At 43.6% G+C, this 25129-nt stretch overlaps 1 protein-coding gene and 1 pseudogene across 1 annotated transcript; one reads left to right on the top strand and one right to left on the bottom strand.

Annotated features, from left to right (window-relative positions):
- LOC109781855 (DNA-directed RNA polymerase III subunit 1-like) overlaps positions 1-25129 on the bottom strand; it is a 40841-nt pseudogene that overhangs the window by 4247 nt on the left and 11465 nt on the right.
- On the top strand, positions 14962-17742 carry LOC120961997 (protein FAR1-RELATED SEQUENCE 5). Its single transcript, XM_040400044.3, has 2 exons — positions 14962-17073; positions 17201-17742. Exons 1-2 carry the CDS (start codon positions 14999-15001, stop codon positions 17274-17276), a joined length of 2151 nt encoding a protein of 716 aa, XP_040255978.3. The 5' UTR covers positions 14962-14998; the 3' UTR covers positions 17277-17742.

Raw genomic sequence — 25129 nt, 5'->3', positions numbered from 1 at the left:
GGGGCTGGGAGCCTGGGATTGCTCTTTCCCTTTCGGCCTTGTTTGGTTTGGCAGGGATTGCCATGGATTAAGAGTGATTGGCAGGGAATTGAGCTACATGCCCTGCTAGTCCCTCTTAATCCCTGCCAGACCTTCTCAATGGAACAAGGCCTTACAGAAATAACTAGTATATGCTGAAGGGTTATGCTCTGGTCTTGTTTAACTTGCACAAGCCAAGCTACTAGGCTGGCTCAATTAGAAACACCATTGATTGAACTGGGTAGCATACACAGCAAAGTACAAATTTAAGCAACCATAACAAAAGAAGCTGAGATAGAGTACAAAGTTGGAGACATGCAAGTATGGAACCAAAAGATGGTCTAAGTTTAGACATACCGCTGTGTCAACGAGACCTTCTCGTCCACCCATCGTATGGAAGAAAAACTCAGTAGCAGTCAAACCCGTATAGAAGGAATTAGCAACAAAACCTTTCGCCTGCAAATGAATGACAAAATAATAACTTACCCGAAGAAAACATACATTTGCACTGTAAAAATATGCTGATTTTTATGCACTGAATACAAATAAAATGGCAGTTGCCACGAGTAGAAGGTAAAAAGTCACTGCAACAGAGATAAATATACATGTAGAATAATTCAGACTAAAAATGTCCTATCATGTAATAGTGTACGGAAAATACTACCACTACTGCAAAACAAATGGCAACATTTATCAATATCATCGAGAGAAAAATCTAGTGTACATCCCAGGTGGTGGGTAAGATGAAACGCAAAAATCTAGCGTATGGAAAATCCACTGCTTTTGCATGATCTTGGCCTCTTAGGAAGATTGTAACAAACTTCTATCTTTTCAATGCAATGAAACGCAAAAGTCTTTTGCGTTTTCTTGAGAAAAAAAATATATCATCGAGAGAACACAATGTTCGAAAATATCATCCAATGTACACGCCGTACAAGTCATCCTCAAAGTCAATGGGATATTTAAATTTATGCATCTTAGGATGGTACTGAGCTAATCTTGACCTGAAAGTCCCCTTTCTTCAAGATATCACGCAATAGAATTGACGGACCATCCTCAACAAGCAAAGTTTTGCCTCACCATTCAGCAAAGTTTTAGGTATCGTAGTATATGGCATATGAAAAGGAGCTGATATCAATTGGAGTGCTCAGTTAGGAAGTTACAAAACATCATAAGATGGCAGTGTGTGGTTTCAGTAGGTTCATAACATTTGCAGAACTTCTTTTATTGGAACAGAATTAGGGATAGCCAACACAAGAAATGGTTGCCTAAGCAAATCATATTTTTAAGACCTGTTCTTACCGCAGGGGTCTTTGAATTAATAGGAAAGTGGGGAAGTGTTCGATCTATAAAACCGTTTGGGGCACGGCGTCCTCCAACTGATTGTTGTCCAACACATACAACCATCTGACTAATATTGATTGGAGAACCTTTAGATCCACACTGAGACATAATCAATGGGCTGTTCCTCCAGTGAAGCGTACTCATACAATCCTGAAAAATAAGTTCCAACTCAAGTCATTCAGTACACAAGTATGGTGAAGTCAAAATGGACATACTGGGTTAGTCACTGGACTGAATTAATGCATCCATCAATTTTTTTCACTAAAACCTCACTTAAAATTAGGCTAGTGATGAGAACATCCATACAAGAGAATTTAACTCAGTAACACTGCATAGTTGTGATGATTTATCTCTAAAACGCACCTAAAGTGTGTTACCTTGTATTAGAGAAACCGATAAATAAGGCGACAAGTACACAAAGCCACCCAAGTGACTGCAACCTAACATAGAAGCTAAAAAGCAAGCAAGGAAAAACAAAACTGCCTAGCTAATAAAAGCAGAGAAACAGAGAAGAGGTTTTCACATAAAAAAGGGAGGTTTGAATTTCAGGAGGTCTGGCATGTGCAAAGTTGTGATGATTTCCAAATTTTTTTTAACAAATATAAGACTGAAAGGCGGTCATCCTTCACTGACACTATATTTTGAACTTGTATACTATATGCAATACAACAAGAAGGATCAGATTCAGATTAGAGATAATTCACAAGCTAATTGGTTAACTTACATCTCCAGCCGTTTCTCTTAACTTATTTAGAAGACAAGATATCTGAGACTCCAGTGTTTGAGCTCTGTTGCAACCAGGTTGCGGTATGAGGTCACCTTTGGAATATAGGGCAATAAGCTCATGGCATTTTTCATACCCTTCATCTATTGTTATTTTCTTTTTCTGATTTAAACTTTCTCCTGGTTGGACATCATCCACACCAATTGAGAAACCATGATTCCCTATAAATCTTGCACTGCAGGTGAAAAGTATGCAACATGGATCAGAACAATATTTCATGCACTTCTTTTAGTGGAAAAAAATTTCACGTACTAATTTCACACAACAATTTGACAACATGATGCGAGTGAGCAACTATAATTCAGAGCCTGAAAAATTCCAATGAGATAGACAGATTTATGAAGAAATTGGGCAAAGTTTTCACCAACCATGATCTCTGAAACCTAAATGAGAGATATAAGATGGATAGACAACTTAAACCTAGACGGCCGCCACCACCCAAGTCCCAATCTCATCTTCCTCCCGTGATCCTCCTCTTTCCGCGACCCTAGCCGGCCACCGCCACCCTCCTCCCAATCTCTCTCTCCTCGCCGCTCCCGGAGGCCGCTGCCGGACTAGGCCGCGTGGCGCCCATGATGGGGGCGGCGGGGATCTGATCCCCGGCGGTCTCATGGGCCACCTACAGGAGATCCTCTCCGGGAAGGCGGGTGGTCGTCGCTGGACCACCGAGCGCGGCAGCCAGGATGGAGTCCCCTGGTCGGGCGGCGACGGCGATCGCCTCCATGGCCAGAGGGTCAATGGGGATCGGTCTCCGGCGTGCTCTCAAGAGATGGTTGGTGGTTTGTGGATCTGATCCCCGTTCAGATCCGTCGCGGTGTGGCCCTTGGCCAGCCAGCGGCGTGTGGAGGGGTCGGTGAGGTGCGGCTGGAGGTCCTCTACCGGCGTTTCGGCGGCCGCGTGCATCTTCACGGCGCGGCTCCACGCTGATCCAGTCAGCTGCGGAGTCGGGGTAACGCGGATGCCGGTGAAAATCATCACAACTTCGGCCATGGCGGACGATGGCGCCGTCTTTGACGTCGTTTCCTTGTCGAGGCGTCATCGTTGCAGTCTGTGTCAGCTCGCTCGGTCTACTTCAGGGGAAAGCCTAGATCTGGGTCTCCCGGATCGAATAATGTCGGCGCCTTTGCTGCCGTTTTCCCTTCTGGGGGCATCGTTTTGGAGGAGGTGCTGGCTGGAGGGGCCAAAAGGTGGAGTGGTGTTGCGTCTACCACATCGACAATGGTGGGTCTTGGCGGCGTGGTGTTGCATCTATCGCATCGACGATGGTGGGTCTTGGCGGCGTGGCGCAGTTGAGTCTTGGCGATGGAAGCATGTGGATGTACGCGCGCAGGGTGGTGACGCTGTCTGGCGTCACGGTGGTGTCGACGGCAGTTGGGTCTGGCAAGGTCAATTCATTGATCCCTCCTAAAGATGAGACGGCGGAAGATGGTGGTGGCGGATTGTAGAGAGTGTGCATGTGGTGCATGCTAAGGGTCTGCTAGGCCGGTTGGTGCTCTCAGCTCTCCATGGGGCGGCTTGGCAAGGCCATCGGGTTGGATGGTGTATGTTGGTGCCGGGTCAAGGCATATCATCAAGCTTGTAGGTGTAGCAACAAAGGTCGCCAAGAAGATGGCATGTATTTGTTCCGCCAGGTTTTGTTGAATAATAATTTAATAATGATGGCTGCATGCATCCTTGGATGCAGAGGCCAGGGGTTTCAACCTTCTTTTCGAAAAAAAAGACAAGTTTACATGCTAAAAGGGAGTAAAGAGGATGTCCTTCCATTCTCATTCTCCAACTGAGCAAGCACATAGGAGCAAATTACCGATACGACACCAAATTACTAATAACCAAGAAAGATAACGTGAATTGTACAAATCATAAAACAAGCCTCACCTAAACTTTGCCAAACAATTCATACAGCTCGCTGCAGCATGAGAATTATAATCTCTTATAAGAACAGGGAACATGCCCTCGTTATTCCCATTACCTGGAGATAAAAATCCAATAAAACTTTGTTTGCTTCGAAATATGTCAAGAAATATGAAAATTCAAAAATTAGCACAGGCAAACAGTGATTTTTACAAACATGGATGACAAAAGGCACATCATTTATTATATGTGGTTTATGGAGTGATTCATGAGATTAAAACATCTCAGAGTTATGGCTGGGTAACAAAATCCTAAAGAAGAAGGAAACATTCAAAGAACGCAGTACACATTGTTCTAGAATCTAGAATGACCTGGATACAGGATACCCATAATAAAATCGGTGTTCAGATACAATCATGCAATACTTTGTTTCAGACAGCAGATAACTTGGAACGTTCAAGGACCCATCCTAAGCTTTCTCAAATTACATCCTAAACTTTGCATAGAATTTCCCAATTTAATTTGTAATAGGCAAAAGATTATCATTGCAGAGTTAAGTTTAACTTTCTACAGAAGTGGAGCACGGTAAGGTGGACTAATCACAGGTTCGCTTCTTAAGCTGCTCAGGTGGGACGTGCATAGCTCATTTTATGAGGCAAGATGAAATACTACCATTCCAACATCAAATAAACAATTTTCATTACTCAAAATGTAAAACAATACGAAGCATTATAATGAAAAAGAAAAATACTGCTGTACAAACTGAACAGTTTACTAGGAAGATGCATACAAAACTACAATAGCAGTTCAGCCTTCTAACCCCAAGCAATGGTTCTTGAGATGAATCATGAAATCAGAAATCAAAATAAGCTTATTAAAGGCATTTTTAGCAAATCCATCACTAGTTTTCTCACCCAAAGTTTTCTTGCCAACTTGCCCACATAAAAGCTCACTGTTTCGGAAGTAGACAAAACCATCATTCGGACACATTGTCTCTTCCAAAACTGTAATCGCCTTTTTGTCACGTTCTTTAAGTTTCATGTAAATTTTCTCTTCAACGGTAAGATTCAGAAACACCTTTGTACACGCGTTAGGACGTATTAACACACTGAATAATTGCTTGCCAGTCCAAATCTCAATAGGCTGCAAAAAAAGAACATGGTCAATATTCATACATGGGTCAAAACTTTAGTAAGAAGGCTAACATGGACAAACGTGCATACGGAAAAAAAGGATTTCACAGAGGAAAATATAATTGATGCTCTATTTGTTGTCTTTTGTTATGCATAGAAAAAGGCGTTAGTAATAACTCGTCTAATAGACCAAACTAGTTATTATACGTAGAGAGCACACGAGCAAGGATGTCTCATTTCCCATATTAGTGTTCAACAATATTCTACTAGCTAATTTACCATGCATCTCCTCTTAACTACACCAGTAGAAGCACAAACAACACAACTTTTTACAGAACCAATTTTATATTTGCAAGGAACATTAAATCGAGGATAACATGTAGCCGCAGAAAGCTAGTTTAGAAATATTACCTTAATTAAGGCTGGTGTTGGGAGATCAATATTTTCCATTGCATCACCAAGATATGAACACAAGAGAGTAAAATAAGATCTGTCATAGAAGGTATCTTTCCTTGTGACTAGAAAAGACGAGGTCAAAAAGTCTTGTGTGGAAGCAACCAGTATTTCTCCATTCTTAGAGGTACATAGATTATTCTGAACCTGCAAAAATAAATATTTGTTACCAAATCAGTTTTGTGCATCAAAAAGCATAACAAAAACGTTAAACTGTAGCAAAGAAGAGTTAGCAAGTGCTACCCCCATAAGCATAAATGCTTCAGTACGAGCTTCCTCTGTCTGTGGGACATGCAAATTCATCTCATCTCCATCAAAATCAGCATTATAAGGGTTACAAACAGACTCATTAAATCTTAATGTTCTCCAGGGAATTATCCTTGCCTGTATTTAAATACAAATGTAATGAAACGTTAGACAAATTATTTAGTACAGCAAGTAATGGTGTGGTATGGAGCAAATTGTACCCTGTGTGACATAATTGACATTCTATGCAAGCTGGGTCCCTAGGGTGGCTTTGTTGAGGGTGCTTCTGGCCCGGATTCTAGACAGCGTGGTGGTTTCCGCGGACATCGTGGTGGTCGGGGCGGGCGAGGGGGCCGGTACCGTCCACGTCCGCCGCCACCACCGGTTGTTGTCGAGCAGACGACTGATAGCGGGGCTGCCGAGGAGCCTGTGTTGACCGGTCACGCTATGGAGGTGGTGACGGCTCTTGCTTCTGCTCCGGTTCCTGAGAACGAGGTTATGACTGATGTGTCCGTGGAGATGATGGACAGGGCTGAGTCTGATAGAGCGTCCAAGTGGGCGCGCAGAAAGGAAAAGATGCTTTGTTATCGTTGCGGAGACAAGGGCCACTTCATTGCGGAGTGTGTGGCGCGGTTATGTGATACCTGCGGTAAACTGGCACACGAATCTGGGGATTGTCCGTTACTGCGCGATCAGGCACCATCACTCATGATGTATGGAGTATACTGTGCTGAGCTAACTTTTTTCGAGTCTCCGACTGAGCATGAGGTTCCTGACGAGTCTCCGAGTCTGACCACGGGGATTGTCAAGGTCACCAGAGGGGAGGTGTCTGAGACACAGATCGTGCAAGGCTTCGAGAGCTGGCCCCTGGGGATTTCCAGTGGGACCTTGTCAGTCTTGATGATAAGATGTTCAGGGTTGAGTGCCCTTCCGTAGAGGATCTGCAGAGGTTGTTGAGTTTTGGGATGTGTAAGGTGCCAGGTACTGATGGCATCCTTGAGTTTCAGGAATGGAAGCTTGTTGAGCCTCAGGGCACACCGCTTACGCAGGCGTGGTTGCGTTTTTCCGGGGCACCTTCCACACCGCTGCAGGATGCTCGGGTTGTGGCCAGCTTGGGCATTCTTGTGGGGAAGCCTGAGCGTGTGGACATGGCTTTCACCAGAGCTCACGGGATTGCTCGGGTTCTGGTCAGTATTCTGAACGTTGAATATGTGCCGGAAGTGGTTAAGTGGGCTTATCGAGGCAGGATTTATAATCTGGTTATTGAGTTTGAGGACGAGAGCCTTCTGGCTGCGCCGGCTCACGAGTCTGACGTTGATATGCACGAGGGTGACGGTGGCGCGGGAGTACAAGAACCGCCGGTCGAGGACTCTAGATGACAGCTGTCCAAGGGGTCGGGGTCCGAGACCGCGACGACCGGGGATAGAGCTGCCCAACCCTCCTCGGTGCCTTCGACGACTCTGAGATTTGGGTCCTTTGAGCCTTCTTCTGCACCACCGAGGTTGTGGAGCGATCGGGTTGAGTCCGAGGAGGCTTTTGAGCTCGCTTTGCCTGCTTTGGGGTTTCAGGATGTTGTGGATTCGAGTACTGGGGATATTGGGGTTCCATCACTTTCGATCTAGGGGGAGGAGGAGGTGAGTCGACAGGTGGCCACTCCCTTTTCTGCTCAGCGCGCGGTTCCCCCTCAGGAGATGACGCAGCTTCTCGGGCCTGGCGTGTCGGGAGGAGCCCTAGGGCAGGCGGCTTCAGGTTGCTCTCTTTCTGCTAAGGAAGGGGATGCGGGGCAGGTGGCTCCCGTGTCCTCTTCTTCGTTGGGAGGAGGTCCGGGGCAGGAGGCCTCGGATACCTCCTCTCCCGTTGCGTCTTCCTTTCGGTTGGTGCCGGCTTTGCCTTCGGGAGAGGGCTCAGGGCAGGTGGCCTCGGAGCTTTCTCCTGTGGTGGTGGCTTCACCGGTGCTGGGTGGGGAGCTAGGGCGGGCGGCCCTTGTTCTGCCTCCACCATCCTCGTTGCCGGCCCCGTCTTGTGGGGCGCGCCAGGCGTCCCGTCCACCTTCTGGCGAGGCTGTGGGGGAGCCCCTGCAGGTCGATCGGACTGCGGGTTGGGGTGAGGCAGGAGGCCGTACCCCAACCGCGATCTCTCGGGAGGAGGTCATTGTGTTTGGTGGGATTCAGGATCCGATGTCTGAGGGGCGCCGGGTGAGTGACCGTCTCCAGGCACATCTGGATGTGGACGACATTCAGCAGCGATGCGCCATGAGGGCGGCCAAGCTTCGTGATGTGGAGGTCACTACTGGTATGTCGGTCAATACTTCTAATTCCATTTTGCATTTTTCAAATGATGAGATTGTTGATAATGCAAATCAATTAGGAGTTTCATTAGGTAGTAATGGCACTGAAAATTCTAATTCTATTAATGATCTACTAGATCTAGAGGCTGAGCGGGCCTTAGAGATGATTCGCAATATTGCGGCTATTAAACCCATGTGTGATTCTGAGGTTGATGCGCTCGGGGTCAGGGTGCTCGACAATTTTTGTGCGGATCTTATGCCACCTAGTTCTGAGGCGGATGTAGAGGATGATTCTACTGGGATAGTTTTGGCAAGCCCTTCTGACACTGGTTGTGAGGACCAGTTGCAGAGTCAAATTATCCCAAAGCGCAAGTGGAAACGGAAGGTATACCCGGTGTCCGCAGTGCGTAGGAGTGCTAGGATTCGTTCGGCAAAAACATTCCATGATGAACTATGAAAGGAATCTTTTGGAATAGCAGAGGTCTAAGGGACTTGGCCAAAAGAAGGTTTCTTGCTGAGGCGTCTGTCGAGCATCATTTAGATTTTATCGCTCTATTGGAGACGGGTAGAGATAATTTTGCGCCTCAATTTCTAAATTCTATGTCGGGGGGTATAGAATTTGATTGGCATTGCTTGCCGCCGAGAGGGAGATCGGGTGGAATCTTACTCGGCGTTAGGTGCGAAACGCTTGAGGTTCGCAGTGTGGTTATGGGTGACTTTGCAGTCAAGTTCCGGGTGCGGTCGAAGGAAGATGGGTTTAATTGGGCTCTGGTTGCGGTATATGGGGCTGCGCAGCCCGAGCTCAAGCCCGAATTCTTGGCCGATCTCGTTCGGATTTGTGGTTCCGAGCAGTTGCCTATCCTGGTGGGGGGTGATTTCAATATTATTAGAAGGCGTGAGGATAAGAACAATGATAACTTTGACGACAGATGGTCGTTCATGTTCAATACTATCATTGAAAGTTTGAACCTGAGAGAAATTGAGCTCTCGGGCAGAAAATTCACCTGGGCTAATGCGCTGCCAAATCCGACATATGAGAAGTTGGATCGAGTGTTGGCCAGTGTCGATTGGGAACAGAAGTTTCCTCTAGTTACAGTCCAGGCCCTGTCCCGTGGTATCTCTGACCACACGCCGCTATTTATGGACTCTGGTGAGCCCTCCCACCTGGGGAACAAGAATGTGTTCTCCGTTGAGATGGCTTGGTTTGAACGTGAAGGCTTCCTTGATCTCGTGGCTAGAGAGTGGGCTAAGGATTCAGGAGGAAAGACTGCGCTTCAGCGCTGGCAGAATAAGATTAGGCACTTGAGGAGTTTCCTGCGTGGATGGGCTAAGCATCTTAGCGGGATTTATAAGGTTGAAAAGGAAAGGCTTCTTCCCCTTATTCGGTCCCTGGATGTAAAAGCAGAAACCACGATACTGCCGGCCGCGGAGCTTCATGCCAAGCTTGACGCGGAATTGAGGCTGAAAGAACTTCTTAGGGAAGAAGAGTTGAAGTGGGCGTTGCGGGCCAAGGTCCGGCGAGTAGTCCAGGGGGACGCGAACACTCAATTCTTTCACATGATTGCTAATGGTAAGCATCGAAAGAAGAGGATCTTTCAGCTTGAGCAAGATGAGGGTACAATTGTAGGACAGGAAAACCTAAAATTGTACATAACTGAGTACTATAAGCAGTTGTTTGGCCATCCAGAAAATAACTGTGTGTCTCTGGATGAGTCCAGGGTTGAGGATGTTCCTCAGCTCACAGCTGTGGAGAATGATATTCTGACGGCTCCTTTTTCCGAGAAAGAGGTACTTGAGGCCGTTTCGCAAATGAAAAATAACAAAGCGCCGGGCCCAGATGGATTTCCAGCGGAGTTCTATAAGAAATGCTGGCATATCATTAAAGGGGATTTGTTGCCTTTGTTCAATGATCTGTTTGCTGGACAGCTTCATCTTTTTCAGCTAAATTTTGGAAAGATCACCCTTCTTCCTAAGAAAACAGAGGCTGTGAGAATTGAGCAATTCAGGCCAATCTGTCTTCTTAATGTTAGTTTCAAAATTTTCACCAAGGTCGGGACCAATAGGCTCTCACAGATCGCGCATGCTGTTGTGCAGCCTACCCAAACTGCCTTCATGCCGGACAGGAACATCCTTGAGGGGGTTGTGGTCCTTCATGAAACGCTCCATGAAATCCACACGAAAAAGCTGGATGGGGTTGTTTTCAAAGTGGATTTTGAAAAAGCGTATGACAAAGTCAAATGGCCATTCCTTCAACAGGCCTTACGCATGAAGGGTTTTGATGAGGCTTGGCGACGCCAGGTAGAATCCTTTACGCAAAAAGGTAGTGTTGGAATTAAAGTAAATGATGATATAGGGCATTATTTCCAGACACACAAAGGCCTGAGGCAAGGAGATCCAATGTCCCCTATTTTGTTCAACATTGTGGTTGATATGTTGGCAATTCTCATAGGCAGGGCAAAGGATGCCGGTCAGGTAGGTGGCTTGGTGCCTAACCTAGTTGATGGGGGTGTGTCCATTTTGCAGTACGCTGATGATACAATCATCTTTTTGGAGCATGACTTGGCAAAAGCGAGAAACATGAAGCTGGTGTTGTGTTTATTTGAACAATTGTTCGGTTTAAAGATTAACTTTCATAAAAGCGAGTTGTTCTGCTTTGGTAGAGCCAAGGAGGAACAAGAGGCTTACAGGCAATTGTTTGGATGTGAATTAGGGGCTTTACCTTTTACTTACCTAGGTATACCCATTCATCATCGTAAGCTCACGAACAGAGAGTGGAAATGTATCGAAGATCGGTTCGAAAAGAAACTTAGTTGCTGGAAGGGCAAACTTATGTCTTATGGAGGCCGGTTAATTCTTATTAATTCGGTGCTCACAAGTATGCCGATGTTCCTCCTATCTTTCTTTGAGGTTCCAGTTGGGGTTAGGAAAAGGCTGGACTTCTATCGATCAAGATTTTTTTGGCAGAGTGATGATCTTAAGAGAAAGTATAGACTCGCCAAGTGGGATGTTATTTGTCGTCCTAAGGATCAAGGGGGGTTGGGTATCGAGAATCTTGAGGTCAAGAACAGATGTCTGCTTAGTAAGTGGCTATATAAGCTATCAGTTGAGACTGATGCGACTTGGGCACAGATTTTACGTAACAAGTATCTGCAATCCAAAACTTTGTCACAGGTGACAGTGAGACCAACTGATTCGCCATTTTGGAAGGGGCTTATGAGAGTTAAGGCAGCCTTCTTTAATAGAACAAAGTTTATTGTCGGAGATGGCAACGATACTCGCTTCTGGGAGGACACTTGGCTTGGTGATACACCTTTGGCATTACAGTACCCAACTCTGTATCGTATTGTCCATCGCCGTGATGCGCTAGTGGCAGCGATTATGCAGCCCATTCCCCTTAATATCCACTTTAGGAGGGTGTTTGTTGGTGATAGATGGGAAGCTTGGCTTCATCTGGTGCGTAGACTGATGGAGGTCCAGCTACATCATCAGCCCGATCAGTTGTGTTGGAAACTTACTAGGTCTGGACAATTTACCGTTAAGTCGATGTACATCGATGTTATTAACTCGAGTGTCATTCCTAGCTCCAAACATGTTTGGAAAGTCAAAGTTCCTTTGAAAATTAAAGTGTTTATGTGGTTTGTCCATAAACAGGTCATTCTAACAAAGGACAACTTGGTTAAGCGCAATTGGACAGGATCTACTAGGTGTAGTTTCTGTGATCGGGATGAGACCATTAAGCATCTCTTCTTTGAGTGCCCGTTGGCGAGAATTTTGTGGCGCTCCGTGCAAATTGCCTTTAACATTACTCCTCCGAGTTCGGTCGGGTCGTTATTTGGAACGTGGCTGGATGGGATAGAGTCCGTTACAGCTAGACACATTCGTGTAGGAGTTTGTGCGTTGTTATGGGCAATTTGGAACTGCAGAAATGATTTGGCTTTTAACAGAATAACTACTATTCATTTTTTGCAGGTTGTATTCCGTGCTACGGCGCTGATCCGTATGTGGTCCCTACTCACTCCGACGGAGGCCAGGGAGCGTTTGGTTACTAGATCTGTCCGGTGGGAGATGATAGCGCGGGATATCTTCAACCGGTTTAGATGGCGGTCATGTAATAGGATAGACAATTAGTTTTCCTATTTTTATTATGCCAGCCAGTTGTGGCTTTATGGCCTTTTTCTGTTTTAGCGTCGAGGTCTATGTGAGCTCGACTTTATTTTGTTTTACGACTCTACGACATTGTTAAACCAATTTTATTTATCTAAGTGGCCGTATGCATCGTTCTGATGCAGAGGCCGGGGAGTCCCCTTTTCAAAAAAAAAGAAAAAAAGAAAAGCTTGGTTGTCTGTTGAAGAGGACAATGTCTCCATCTTCTAAATGCCTTTCGACTACACAGCCATGCTTCAAATCCCGTGCGGCAATCCTTCTATCAGCGTACTTTAAGTGCCTAAATGTAGTCCAGGGCAATATATGAGAGCTGCTTGAAAAGAGGCAGAATTTCAAAAAACAAATACAACTTACAGCTTTGTTCCATCAGATTGTATTATAAAATTTGCCCCTGGATGTTTATTTGGTCCATTTCGTATACATTGACGCAGCTTCTCTATGTTATGATATGAAACTCGTTCAGGATAAGTCAAGACTCGAGCCATCAAAACAGGAATAGCCACCTGAAGTTCGAATTAATAATGACATGAAAAATCAATTGGAGAGTGAAAATAAAGAACATCGGTAACCTATGGACAAGTACCTCTGTTATTCTCAAATTTGGGTCAGGAGATATGACAGTCCTCCCAGTGTACTCAGTACGTTTCCCAGACAAGTTCCCACGAAATCGACCTGTCTTCCCTTTGAGTCTTTGCATAAGGCCATGATGTTGTGAATCAGAAAGAGAGGGGGCATCACTATTGATATATTCAATAACTTGGAGTTGAAGGTCTTGCCAGGAATTCTTCAAAGAAACAAAGAAGAAAATTGTGTTATCTCAATATAAGTACTACCAGAGTGAAAATGATCACAATGCAAATTGTGCAGCATAAATACAACATCAAATTTATTTCTGAGTTTGTATAATCTAATTAAGAATGTGTTGAATAAATTATCAAAATATCAGAATTACGGAACCCATTGAATGGTGAAGTTGATGATGCACCAGCCACCAGCCAATACAGGAACAACAATAGGAAGTCATAAGTCACAGTTGAAGTTATTACTTCAAAATATTCAATTTTGTTGGCACAGTTTATTTATTTTTAACTCAGACCTTAAATCATTATATCCTGAACAGCACTTCCATAAATCCAACAAATTTTTATACTGCGTCTGGAGCAGAACTCATCATCTTATCCAACAAAACAATCAGTTCTGGCCTTGGGAATTACATGAACATATAGAGGCAGACTAATTTTTAAAATGCAATGAAAAAGAATCAGAGAACACAAAAATCGCCCTCCACAGAGGTGAAGGAGAAATGGTACTCCCTCTATCCATCTATATAGGGCCTAATGCGTTTTTCCACGCTAACTTTCACCACATGTTAGAGCAATAATATATGACATGCAAGTTACACAAAGCATACTGTCAAATTCGTACGTGAAAGGGGCTTCCAATGATATAATTTGAGGGGTTTTACGGTGCAAATTACTAGTCACGGGAGAGACTAGTATTTGAACAGATCCACCGTTGATTTCAAGGGTAATCTAGGCACTTTATATTAGATTTTTTTCTCTTAGCCCAAGGGCAGTTTAGTCCGATAAAAAGTTTACTAATCAACTGAAAGTCCCGACGGAATCGGCCCCTACACCTGCATTCACGTCACCCAAGCCCTAATTGCCGCTCTCTCGCCGCCGCCTGCCGCTGCCGCGCCGTCCGCCTTGGGATCCTTCCTGCCCGTCTGTTCCGGCCACCGCAGCCTGCCGCTGCCGCGCCGTCCGCCTCGGGATCCTTCCTGCCCGTCTGTTCCGGCCACCGCAGCCCACTCGTCGCTCTTGCCGCCATTTGTCACTGCCGCGCCGTCCGCCTCCTATCCTTCCTGCCCGTCCGTTTCGTCCGCCGCAGCCGACCCGTGGCTCTCGCCGCCGCTTGCGGCTGCCGTGCCTTCCACGTCCGGAACCTTCCTGCCCGTCCGTTCCGTCTGCCTCTAACAGGAGCTGTGGCGGCCACTTGCCGCTGCACTACCGTCGGCTAATCAGCTGTCACCGTTGGCTCCGCCTGTTCATCCGTCTCTACCACTGCTGGTCGGCCTGCAGAAAGGTAATGCTTGAACATGAACAACTCTCTATGTCAGGCCGTTTCATTACTTAGTAGCTTTATTTGTCCTCGTTGTTTGTTCTCATGCGAATCCTGCAAACTACTTAACAAGTAATGAAACGGCCTGACATAGATTAGTCCCAGATCATAGCAGGGTGTATATTTCCATGTCAATTGTCCTACGAAACATGAAATCTCCAGGATCACGAAAGCACATTGATAGCAGAATGTTGTACAAATCCGTCATTCAGGAAACCATGTCAAAGAAGCACCGCAACTTTTCAAACTACTAGAAAACTTAGCTGCACATAAAGATTACTATCTGAGGCTTTGCACTAAACTGATATTTTTCCTAATAATCAGCTCTTTCCTCAGAGGAATGTACAGTAGAGATTATATTCCTTTCCTAATAATATTCTTGTTCCTCAGAAGGATATACAGTAGTACAACCAACTCATAGGATGATTTTTCTTCTTTGAGAAGCTGTAAGTTGCTATCAATAATTCTCTAGAGCAGGAATTGCTTGCCGGTGTATGTAGCAGAAGTACTTTGATTTACATTTTTTATGATGTAGTCTGGCACTGGAGATGCCTAAATAACATTATTCAGTTTCTTTGTGGATGGCAGTTACACAACATGGATGCTCACCACGTCAGCATAGAGGAAATTGAAGAATATTACATGGTGGTTAGTCAAACATTCACAAGCGAGGAACAAGGTTTCGAGTTCTATAACAGATATGCTAAAGCCAAAGGGTTCAGCGTGAGGAAGGCCAATGTGAAAAACAAGGGAGGCATAAGAATCCAAAGGTTGTACATGTGCAGCAAAGAAGGATATAGGTCCTTGAAAAACTTTGAAAGGTCCAACCGGAAAAGGAAACCAAGGGCACTCTCTCGTTGTGGATGTGACGCTCGACTGCAAATCGAGCTCAATATGGAAACCCGTGAATGGTTTGTCAAGGACTTTGTGGACCAACATAACCATGAATTCACTAAGCCTGACCACACACCTTTCTTATGGTCTCATCGTGGACTTAATGATCCTCAAAAGGCTGATGCCATTGAGTATGGTATTGGTGGTCTACGCACACATCAGATAATGGACGTAATGGAGAAGCAGCATGGTGGGTATGACAAAGTCGGTTGTGTGTCTCGGGACCTATATAATTTTATTGCTGAGTACAAGAAGCAAAGGATTGAAGGTTTTGACGCCCAATACATGCTGAACTATATGGCTGCGCAGGAAGAGAGAGATTCTGAATTCTTTTACAGGTACAGCACAGACAGCGAAGGCCATCTGCAGAACCTTTTTTGGTCAGACGCGCAGTCCCGGTTGGACTATGATGCCTTTGGTGGTGTTGTTGTGTTTGACAGCACGTACCGTGTAAACAAATATAACTTGCCATTTGTCCCATTCATTGGATTGAACCACCATCGCAGCACAGTTGTCTTTGGGGTCGGCATTGTATCAGACGAGACCGTGGCATCATATAAGTGGCTGCTCCATTCATTTTTGGAGGCGATGCACCAGAACCATCCCAGGTCCGTGATCACTGATGGGGACCATGCAATGGCGAGAGCAATATTGCAGGTATGGCCGAACACAGATCATCGGCTGTGTAGCTGGCACATCGAACAAAATATGGTACGCTACCTTCGGAACCCGAAGCTCAGCGACTTTAGAAAATTGATTTACCGTGCTTTCGAGGTTGATGAGTTTGAGAGAGGTTGGCTCCAGTTCAACAAACACTATGGGATAACGGAAAAAGACACGTGGATCTGCAGGATGTACGAGCTAAGAAAGAAGTGGTCTGCAGCCTATACCAAAGGAAGGCACTTCCTGGGCATGAGAAGTAATCAAAGGAGCGAAAGTCTAAATTCTACGCTTCATGTGCAGCTGGACAGGAGAATGAGACTTATTGATTTGCTGCAACACCATGAGCATTGCATCTCAGTTATGCGAAGGAATGAGGCTGCAATGGATGCCGTGGCCTCGCAGACGGTGCCCTTCACTGAATTAATGGCTGACCCACTGGAGAAAAATGCGTCATATATCTACACCCCTATAATGTTCGAGAAGGTTAAGGGGGAGATCGTGAGGTTATCAAAATGGCAAGTCGAGGAGGTGAACAAGGAAGATAGTTTGACGAGGTTTGCAGTTGTTCATAAAGAGGGGAGGCAAGTAAGATTTGATGTGAGGTGTGTTTATGTGGGCTCGGTGATAGCGAGTGTGCACTGCCAATGCCGGAAGATGAAGAGTGAGGATATTCCATGCACACATATATTTGCTATTCTGAAGTGCGTTGGGTTAGACACCATTCCTAGTTGTTGTGGTGCTAAAAGATGGACGATGAAAGCCAAGCCTGCCTTCGATTCAGACAGGAGTGCCAGTACGCAGCAATGGTCAGAACGGATGGATCGTTTCCATGAGCTCCGTAACGATGCAAGCGTTGCTTTTTTTAAGGCTTCGAAATCCGCAGCGCAATCAGAGAGGGTGATGGCATTTCTCAACAGTATTATTGATGAGGGTGAGAATGACGAGAATACTAACATAGCATCATTTGGTCCTTTGCCGGCATATTTTTCTGGGGCACGCCAAACCTTCACAACTAAAGTTCTGGATCCAATACCAATTATTCCAAAAGGTGCTCCATCGAAGGGCAGGTTGAAGCCATTCCAGGAGACTATGAAGAAAAAGAAGCCCAAACATGAGTAAGGACGCGCTGTTTTTTCAGTGATATTTCTAACATTTGGCGCAGATAAAATAAGTTATGTTTCCTCATAGAATGTGTTGCCCACACTTTCCATCTAATGTATTTTCTCTATCCATTCTCATCAGCTGCGGGCAAAGTTGGACAGGCGTTAATTATGCTGAAGAGCCACACATCAGTGGAATCAGCTATCTACTTGTCTAAACTTTTTAAAAGTGTCAGGATTTTCAAGTGTCTTGATGTAATTTTCCCTTTGGATATTGAACATTTTCCTTTTTGGCTCCATGCGTAGGACATGATGATTGTAATATGGCGGTTTTGGCTGTATCAAGCATTTACTTAATTCTGCAATGCCCTTTTTTCATTCTTTGACCACCTGTGATATTCGTTGTTCTGGTCCTTTGATTATATAATCGTTTTTTAATAATGGTCTAATAAATCTTTCGAGCGCTATAATCAAGTTGCTGTTTGCCTGGCTAATAAACCATAGACCCACTTACTTTATGGGCCTATTCGGTTGCCTGGATGAGGCCCACGTAGGCCCTAGCGGTCTCAAAAAGTCACCCCGAACCCACCAGGTGCATCCTGTAGGCGCCGAATTAAACATGAAAGAAAATAAAAAAATCTCAAAAAAATCAAAGAAATTAAAAAGTCGAGATGGGGAGTTGAACCTCAGACTTCACATATGAGAGCAGCAACACTAACCAGTTAAGCTGGCAATTGTGAATAGATGAATAGCAGCGCCAAACTTAAAGTACTGTGCACAGTGCCACATCCGGGATTTTTTTTTTCAAAATATTAAAAATTTATGCAAGTAACATGAATTGACGAGTACCTAGCATTAAACACCACAGTTAATAATATGAAACGTACCTGTATTAGGGCTAGGTTGCCAGCTGGCCACCTTAAATACCTTCATTACGCATCTACGACAAGCATCGGTCTTCATTGAACTATATGTGGAGGCACTAGGGGACTTCGCCTATTGCAAAGGTTCCTAATGACATTTCAGATTCTATAAAAAAGATCACTGATATTCGATGTCTTTTTCTTTATGTTTTTAACTTGCACACAATTTTGCCGCACAACATTTCGTTCATTTTTGGCGTCGGGTACCCGGGTGGGGCCTCACACGCCCTGCCAAAAGTTGGGTAGATTCCGTGATTGCGCTCAGGCACGTCATGTGGAAGGCGGTGGTTTCGGTATGGGCGGAATGGACCCTCGTGTGTATGTCTCTCCTTCGCATCCGCCAAACAGGATCATTTTTTTTTCGTCGGCTACAATGACCATGGAAAGCACGCATGCCAAAATTTATCGCGTTTTGACACTGTATCGATTTTCTATGATTTTTCGGGCCGAAAAACCCTAAAATAGTGCCCGGACGTGACGCAATTTTTGAACATGTTTTTCATTCAATCATTTCTGTTATGATTAATTTTCATGCAATTGCAGGTTGTTGACGACCTGAAAGAGCCTTTCGAGTCCCAAAAGAGCCATCTTGCTCTGAAAGTCTACCTTCAGATCTGAAGGAGCCCAACCAACAAGTATTGGTATGTTCATCTCTTGTCTATATTTCCTACTGTAGTTTATCGTAAAGCATCTAACCTTTTCCCTACTCTTTACTTTGTTAGAACATGTTTGGTACACTCATTGGCCTGGTGAAGGAGCTTAAGCCATTGCTACTAAAACACCATGCTGAAACCTATAGTCAGTTTGGCCATGCAAATCTGAACATGCAGGACATTATGCATCAACAGAGATGTCTGGGTTATCGTTTTGAAGACTTCATCTCAGCCTACAATGTAAGTGTCTTCGGTGCTTATACCTTCAAGTAACTAAAATATTGAAAATGACACATGATCTTTTGTTTTTGCAGGACCATCGTTATGGAATTTCTAACAAAACAAAACCCACACATGCGTCAACATTTCAGAATTCAGGGAAGGAGCAAAAGTCAACCTTCAGGAACCTTTCACCTGAATTACAGGTAAGCACATATACATCTTTAATTAATTTATTAATGTGTAAATCTAAGACCTCATCGCATATTGCAGAGTGCTGCTAAGAGCCCCAAGCATGCAGACAAAAAGTTCACTACGAAAGGAGCTACCAGTAAAGATGTAAAAGAGGCCGAGGATGAATCCCCAAACCTTTTCCACAAATCTGAGGTAAGCTCACATACGAAATTAATTATTTGCAAGTCCAGTTGTTTTCTGTAAATATAATACCTCTCTTGCATGCTACAAATCAAGTTCTCTGTCAATATAATACCTCTCTTGCATGTTACAGAGTGTTGCGAAGACTGCTGATAAGATGCCAGTCCGTATGAACCAAGTAGCTAAAGATGTAGCCGAGGAAGACTCAATTGGGTACAGAATCCGTAAAGGAAGGAAGTCTACATCCTTTCAGAAAGATGATTTTCTGTATTACGACGCACCGAAAACAAGAAAGGCTAGGAAGACTAAAGTCAAAAATGACAGCTTTGTGTTTGAAGGCAACAAGGATGAGCTTGATGTTGACAAAATCAGAGATAATATAAATGAATCACCCATTTTTGATGATCTTGTTCACATTGATGACGTTTATCTAGAGCAAAGGCATCTAAGTGTCTTAACCAGCGACAATGTTACCCCAGAAAGTGACAAGTGGTTGGGAGAACAGGTATCTTTACTTTCTGATTTGAAAGGAAAAAAATTCATATTGTTGGTTTAAATTGAAATCTTAATTGTGTGTGTTTTTTCAAATAAAATAGCTACTTGATGCTGGCATCGAGTTGCTTAGGGCCAGCAAAGTTGAAGATGTGAGGAAGGATGGAAGGGTCTATCTCGAAAGATCAATCAAGACCCAACTTCTGAAGCGTGATGGGCTTCCTAACATGCAGAAGGAGGTTCTGTCTGGAAAATATGGTACAGAGCAAGGGGACAATTACCTTGCTCATGAGATGGTAAGAACCACCCTACACAAAACATAAACATATGAAAGCCGAAAACTAATTGTATTTTTTTTAGATATTCCTGCCTATGAATCTGCAGAACCTGCACTGGTATTTGGCCGTAGTGAACACACACAAAAGGGAGATCCAGATCCTTGACTCCATGCTCGATCACGAAGACCGCCTAGAACTGCGCCAAACCGTGAGTTGCAATATGGATATTACTAAATTGTTATATGATTTAACTGTTAGACAATGACAAAATATCATATTTGACACTCCGTTTTGCAGCTGCTAGGTATGGAAGCACATGTGAATCTATCTCTAAGAATGAAGGGGGCCCAAAATAGCAACTGGCCTGACTCACTACTGTCAAAATGGCCAGTTTTTGTGAAGAAGACCCCACAACAGTCAGATGGGTACATACACAATTGTCAAATTTTGTTTTCAAACTAAATTAGTAGGACTGCGCACTAACAATTATCTTAATTTATTGCAGTTGTTCATGTGGGCTATTTGTTCTTAAAAACATGGAATCCTGGACAGGAGACGAGCACACTGACGAGTTCAAGCAGGTAAAAGCACACAACATATTCATATGCACTAGCAGTTTGACCGGAACTAACTTTTCCTCTTGCATAGGTTCACATTGACAAATTCGGAAGGGAACTACCTGCTATGCTGGTCAGCTCGCCACTTAACAAGTTGAGGAAGCGCTACCTTGAAGCAACAGCCAAGATGGACGAAGACTCCAAGATGGACCAAGACTGAAGACATACACGCGTCCAGGAGTCCCTTTTGAGTCGTGCCATGTAGTTTCAGTCCTTTTCCGCATTAGCAATTTTTAGGGAATAATATCGCATGAAGACAATTCGTGTTTTGTGGTTTCATTTTTGTGTGTTACCAAACTATTTTTACCATACTCTATTTCTTATGGAGTAATTCGACATATTTCAATAAAGTGTTAGCAAACTATTTACTATGATGCAATTATGTGAGGAATCTATTTTCTTTGTGCATAGCTTCATGATGGAGCAGCGATGTTGTCTTTCTTCAAATCAATTATATTATCTGACAAGGATGATAAAAACATCCCAAAGATGCATAGTTTATACTAGTACATGCTTCTAACTGAGAACACACAGAAAGAGAAAGCTTTCACTGTACTTATCTAACAGAGACGCTGATTTCAGTACATGTCATTCACATGTTTGCTATCTAAGTGTTAGAAATCTATTTTCCAATATTTATGTTTTCTTTAGTGCGTGCCTATCAATCATCAACATCAATCTGACATTGAAGTTCTTCACTTTATTTAAGGCCTTGCAGCACGATGTGCTTCTCGGCAACAGATTGCCGCTGAATTCACGTCTGCCATGAGAGGCCGGGCTAAAATGGAAGCAGGATTCTATGGTTACCAGTGAACTGCATACTTTTCTCTTTTTCCATGCTGAATTTGATCAAGCGAATATAAACAATTTCTACCCTTTATTTGCTACATCCAAGTAAGAAAGCTTGATCAAATAAAGGGTAGAAATTGTTTATATTCGCTTGATCAAATTCAGCATGGAAAAAGAGAAAAGTATGCAGTTCACTGGTAACCATAGAATCCTGCTTCCATTTTAGCCCGGCCTCTCATGGCAGACGTGAATTCAGCGGCAATCTGTTGCCGAGAAGCACATCGTGCTGCAAGGCCTTAAATAAAGTGAAGAACTTCAATGTCAGATTGATGTTGATGATTGATAGGCACGCACTAAAGAAAACATAAATATTGGAAAATAGATTTCTAACACTTAGATAGCAAACATGTGAATGACATGTACTGAAATCAGCGTCTCTGTTAGATAAGTACAGTGAAAGCTTTCTCTTTCTGTGTGTTCTCAGTGTAGAAGCATGTACCAGTATAAACTATGCATCTTTGGGATGTTTTTATCATCCTTGTTAGATAGTATGCTTGATTTGAAGAAAGACAACATCGCTGCTCCATCATGAAGCTATGCACAAAGAAAATAGATTCCTCACATAATTGCATCATAGTAAATAGTTTGCTAACACTTTATTGAAATATGTCGAATTACTCCATAAGAAATAGAGTATGGTAAAAATAGTTTGGTAACACACAAAAATGAAACCACAAAACACGAATTGTCTTCATGCGATATTATTCCCTAAAAATTGCTAATGCGGAAAAGGACTGAAACTACATGGCACGACTCAAAAGGGACTCCTGGACGCGTGTATGTCTTCAGTCTTGGTCCATCTTGGAGTCTTCGTCCATCTTGGCTGTTGCTTCAAGGTAGCGCTTCCTCAACTTGTTAAGTGGCGAGCTGACCAGCATAGCAGGTAGTTCCCTTCCGAATTTGTCAATGTGAACCTATGCAAGAGGAAAAGTTAGTTCCGGTCAAACTGCTAGTGCATATGAATATGTTGTGTGCTTTTACCTGCTTGAACTCGTCAGTGTGCTCGTCTCCTGTCCAGGATTCCATGTTTTTAAGAACAAATAGCCCACATGAACAACTGCAATAAATTAAGATAATTGTTAGTGCGCAGTCCTACTAATTTAGTTTGAAAACAAAATTTGACAATTGTGTATGTACCCATCTGACTGTTGTGGGGTCTTCTTCACAAAAACTGGCCATTTTGACAGTAGTGAGTCAGGCCAGTTGCTATTTTGGGCCCCCTTCATTCTTAGAGATAGATTCACATGTGCTTCCATACCTAGCAGCTGCAAAACGGAGTGTCAAATATGATATTTTGTCATTGTCTAACAGTTAAATCATATAACAATTTAGTAATATCCATATTGCAACTCACGGTTTGGCGCAGTTCTAGGCGGTCTTCGTGATCGAGCATGGAGTCAAGGATCTGGATCTCCCTTTTGTGTGTGTTCACTACGGCCAAATACCAGTGCAGGTTCTGCAGATTCATAGGCAGGAATATCTAAAAAAAATACAATTAGTTTTCGGCTTTCATATGTTTATGTTTTGTGTAGGGTGGTTCTTACCATCTCATGAGCAAGGTAATTGTCCCCTTGCTCTGTACCATATTTTCCAGACAGAACCTCCTTCTGCATGTTAGGAAGCCCATCACGCTTCAGAAGTTGGGTCTTGATTGATCTTTCGAGATAGACCCTTCCATCCTTCCTCACATCTTCAACTTTGCTGGCCCTAAGCAACTCGATGCCAGCATCAAGTAGCTATTTTATTTGAAAAAACACACACAATTAAGATTTCAATTTAAACCAACAATATGAATTTTTTTCCTTTCAAATCAGAAAGTAAAGATACCTGTTCTCCCAACCACTTGTCACTTTCTGGGGTAACATTGTCGCTGGTTAAGACACTTAGATGCCTTTGCTCTAGATAAACGTCATCAATGTGAACAAGATCATCAAAAATGGGTGATTCATTTATATTATCTCTGATTTTGTCAACATCAAGCTCATCCTTGTTGCCTTCAGACACAAAGCTGTCATTTTTGACTTTAGTCTTCCTAGCCTTTCTTGTTTTCGGTGCGTCGTAATACAGAAAATCATCTTTCTGAAAGGATGTAGACTTCCTTCCTTTACGGATTCTGTACCCAATTGAGTCTTCCTCGGCTACATCTTTAGCTACTTGGTTCATACGGACTGGCATCTTATCAGCAGTCTTCGCAACACTCTGTAACATGCAAGAGAGGTATTATATTGACAGAGAACTTGATTTGTAGCATGCAAGAGAGGTATTATATTTACAGAAAACAACTGGACTTGCAAATAATTAATTTCGTATGTGAGCTTACCTCAGATTTGTGGAAAAGGTTTGGGGATTCATCCTCGGCCTCTTTTACATCTTTACTGGTAGCTCCTTTCGTAGTGAACTTTTTGTCTGCATGCTTGGGGCTCTTAGCAGCACTCTGCAATATGCGATGAGGTCTTAGATTTACACATTAATAAATTAATTAAAGATGTATATGTGCTTACCTGTAATTCAGGTGAAAGGTTCCTGAAGGTTGACTTTTGCTCCTTCCCTGAATTCTGAAATGTTGACGCATGTGTGGGTTTTGTTTTGTTAGAAATTCCATAACAATGGTCCTGCAAAAACAAAAGATCATGTGTCATTTTCAATATTTTAGTAACTTGAAGGTATAAGCACCGAAGACACTTACATTGTAGGCTGAGATGAAGTCTTCAAAACGATAACCCAGACATCTCTGTTGATGCATAATGTCCTGCATGTTCAGATTTGCATGGCCAAACTGACTATAGGTTTCAGCATGGTGTTTTAGTAGCAATGGCTTAGGCTCCTTCACCAGGCCAATGAGTGTACCAAACATGTTCTAACAAAGTAAAGAGTAGGGAAAAGGTTAGATGCTTTACGATAAACTACAGTAGGAAATATAGACAAGAGATGAACATACCAATACTTGTTGGTTGGGCTCCTTCAGATCTGAAGGTAGACTTTCAGAGCAAGATGGCTCTTTTTGGGACTCGAAAGGCTCTTTCAGGTCGTCAACAACCTACAATTGCATGAAAATTAATCATAACAGAAATGATTGAATGAAAACATGTTCAAAAATTGCGTCACGTCCGGGCACTATTTTAGGGTTTTTCGGCCCGAAAAATCATAGAAAATCGATACAGTGTCAAAACGCGATAAATTTTGGCATGCGTGCTTTCCATGGTCATTGTAGCCGACGAAAAAAAAATGATCCTGTTTGGCGGATGCGAAGGAGAGACATACACACGAGGGTCCATTCCGCCCATACCGAAACCACCGCCTTCCACATGACGTGCCTGAGCGCAATCACGGAATCTACCCAACTTTTGGCAGGGCGTGTGAGGCCCCACCCGGGTACCCGACGCCAAAAATGAACGAAATGTTGTGCGGCAAAATTGTGTGCAAGTTAAAAACATAAAGAAAAAGACATCGAATATCAGTGATCTTTTTTATAGAATCTGAAATGTCATTAGGAACCTTTGCAATAGGCGAAGTCCCCTAGTGCCTCCACATGTAGTTCAATGAAGACCGATGCTTGTCGTAGATGCGTAATGAAGGTATTTAAGGTGGCCAGCTGGCAACCTAGCCCTAATACAGGTACGTTTCATATTATTAACTGTGGTGTTTAATGCTAGGTACTCGTCAAT

The sequence above is a fragment of the Aegilops tauschii genome, chromosome 1, assembly GCF_002575655.3.
Source record: "Aegilops tauschii subsp. strangulata cultivar AL8/78 chromosome 1, Aet v6.0, whole genome shotgun sequence".
Classification (NCBI taxonomy): domain Eukaryota; kingdom Viridiplantae; phylum Streptophyta; class Magnoliopsida; order Poales; family Poaceae; genus Aegilops; species Aegilops tauschii.
The sequence above is the reverse complement of the archived record's forward strand: the minus strand, read 5'-3'. Positions and strand labels throughout refer to the sequence as shown.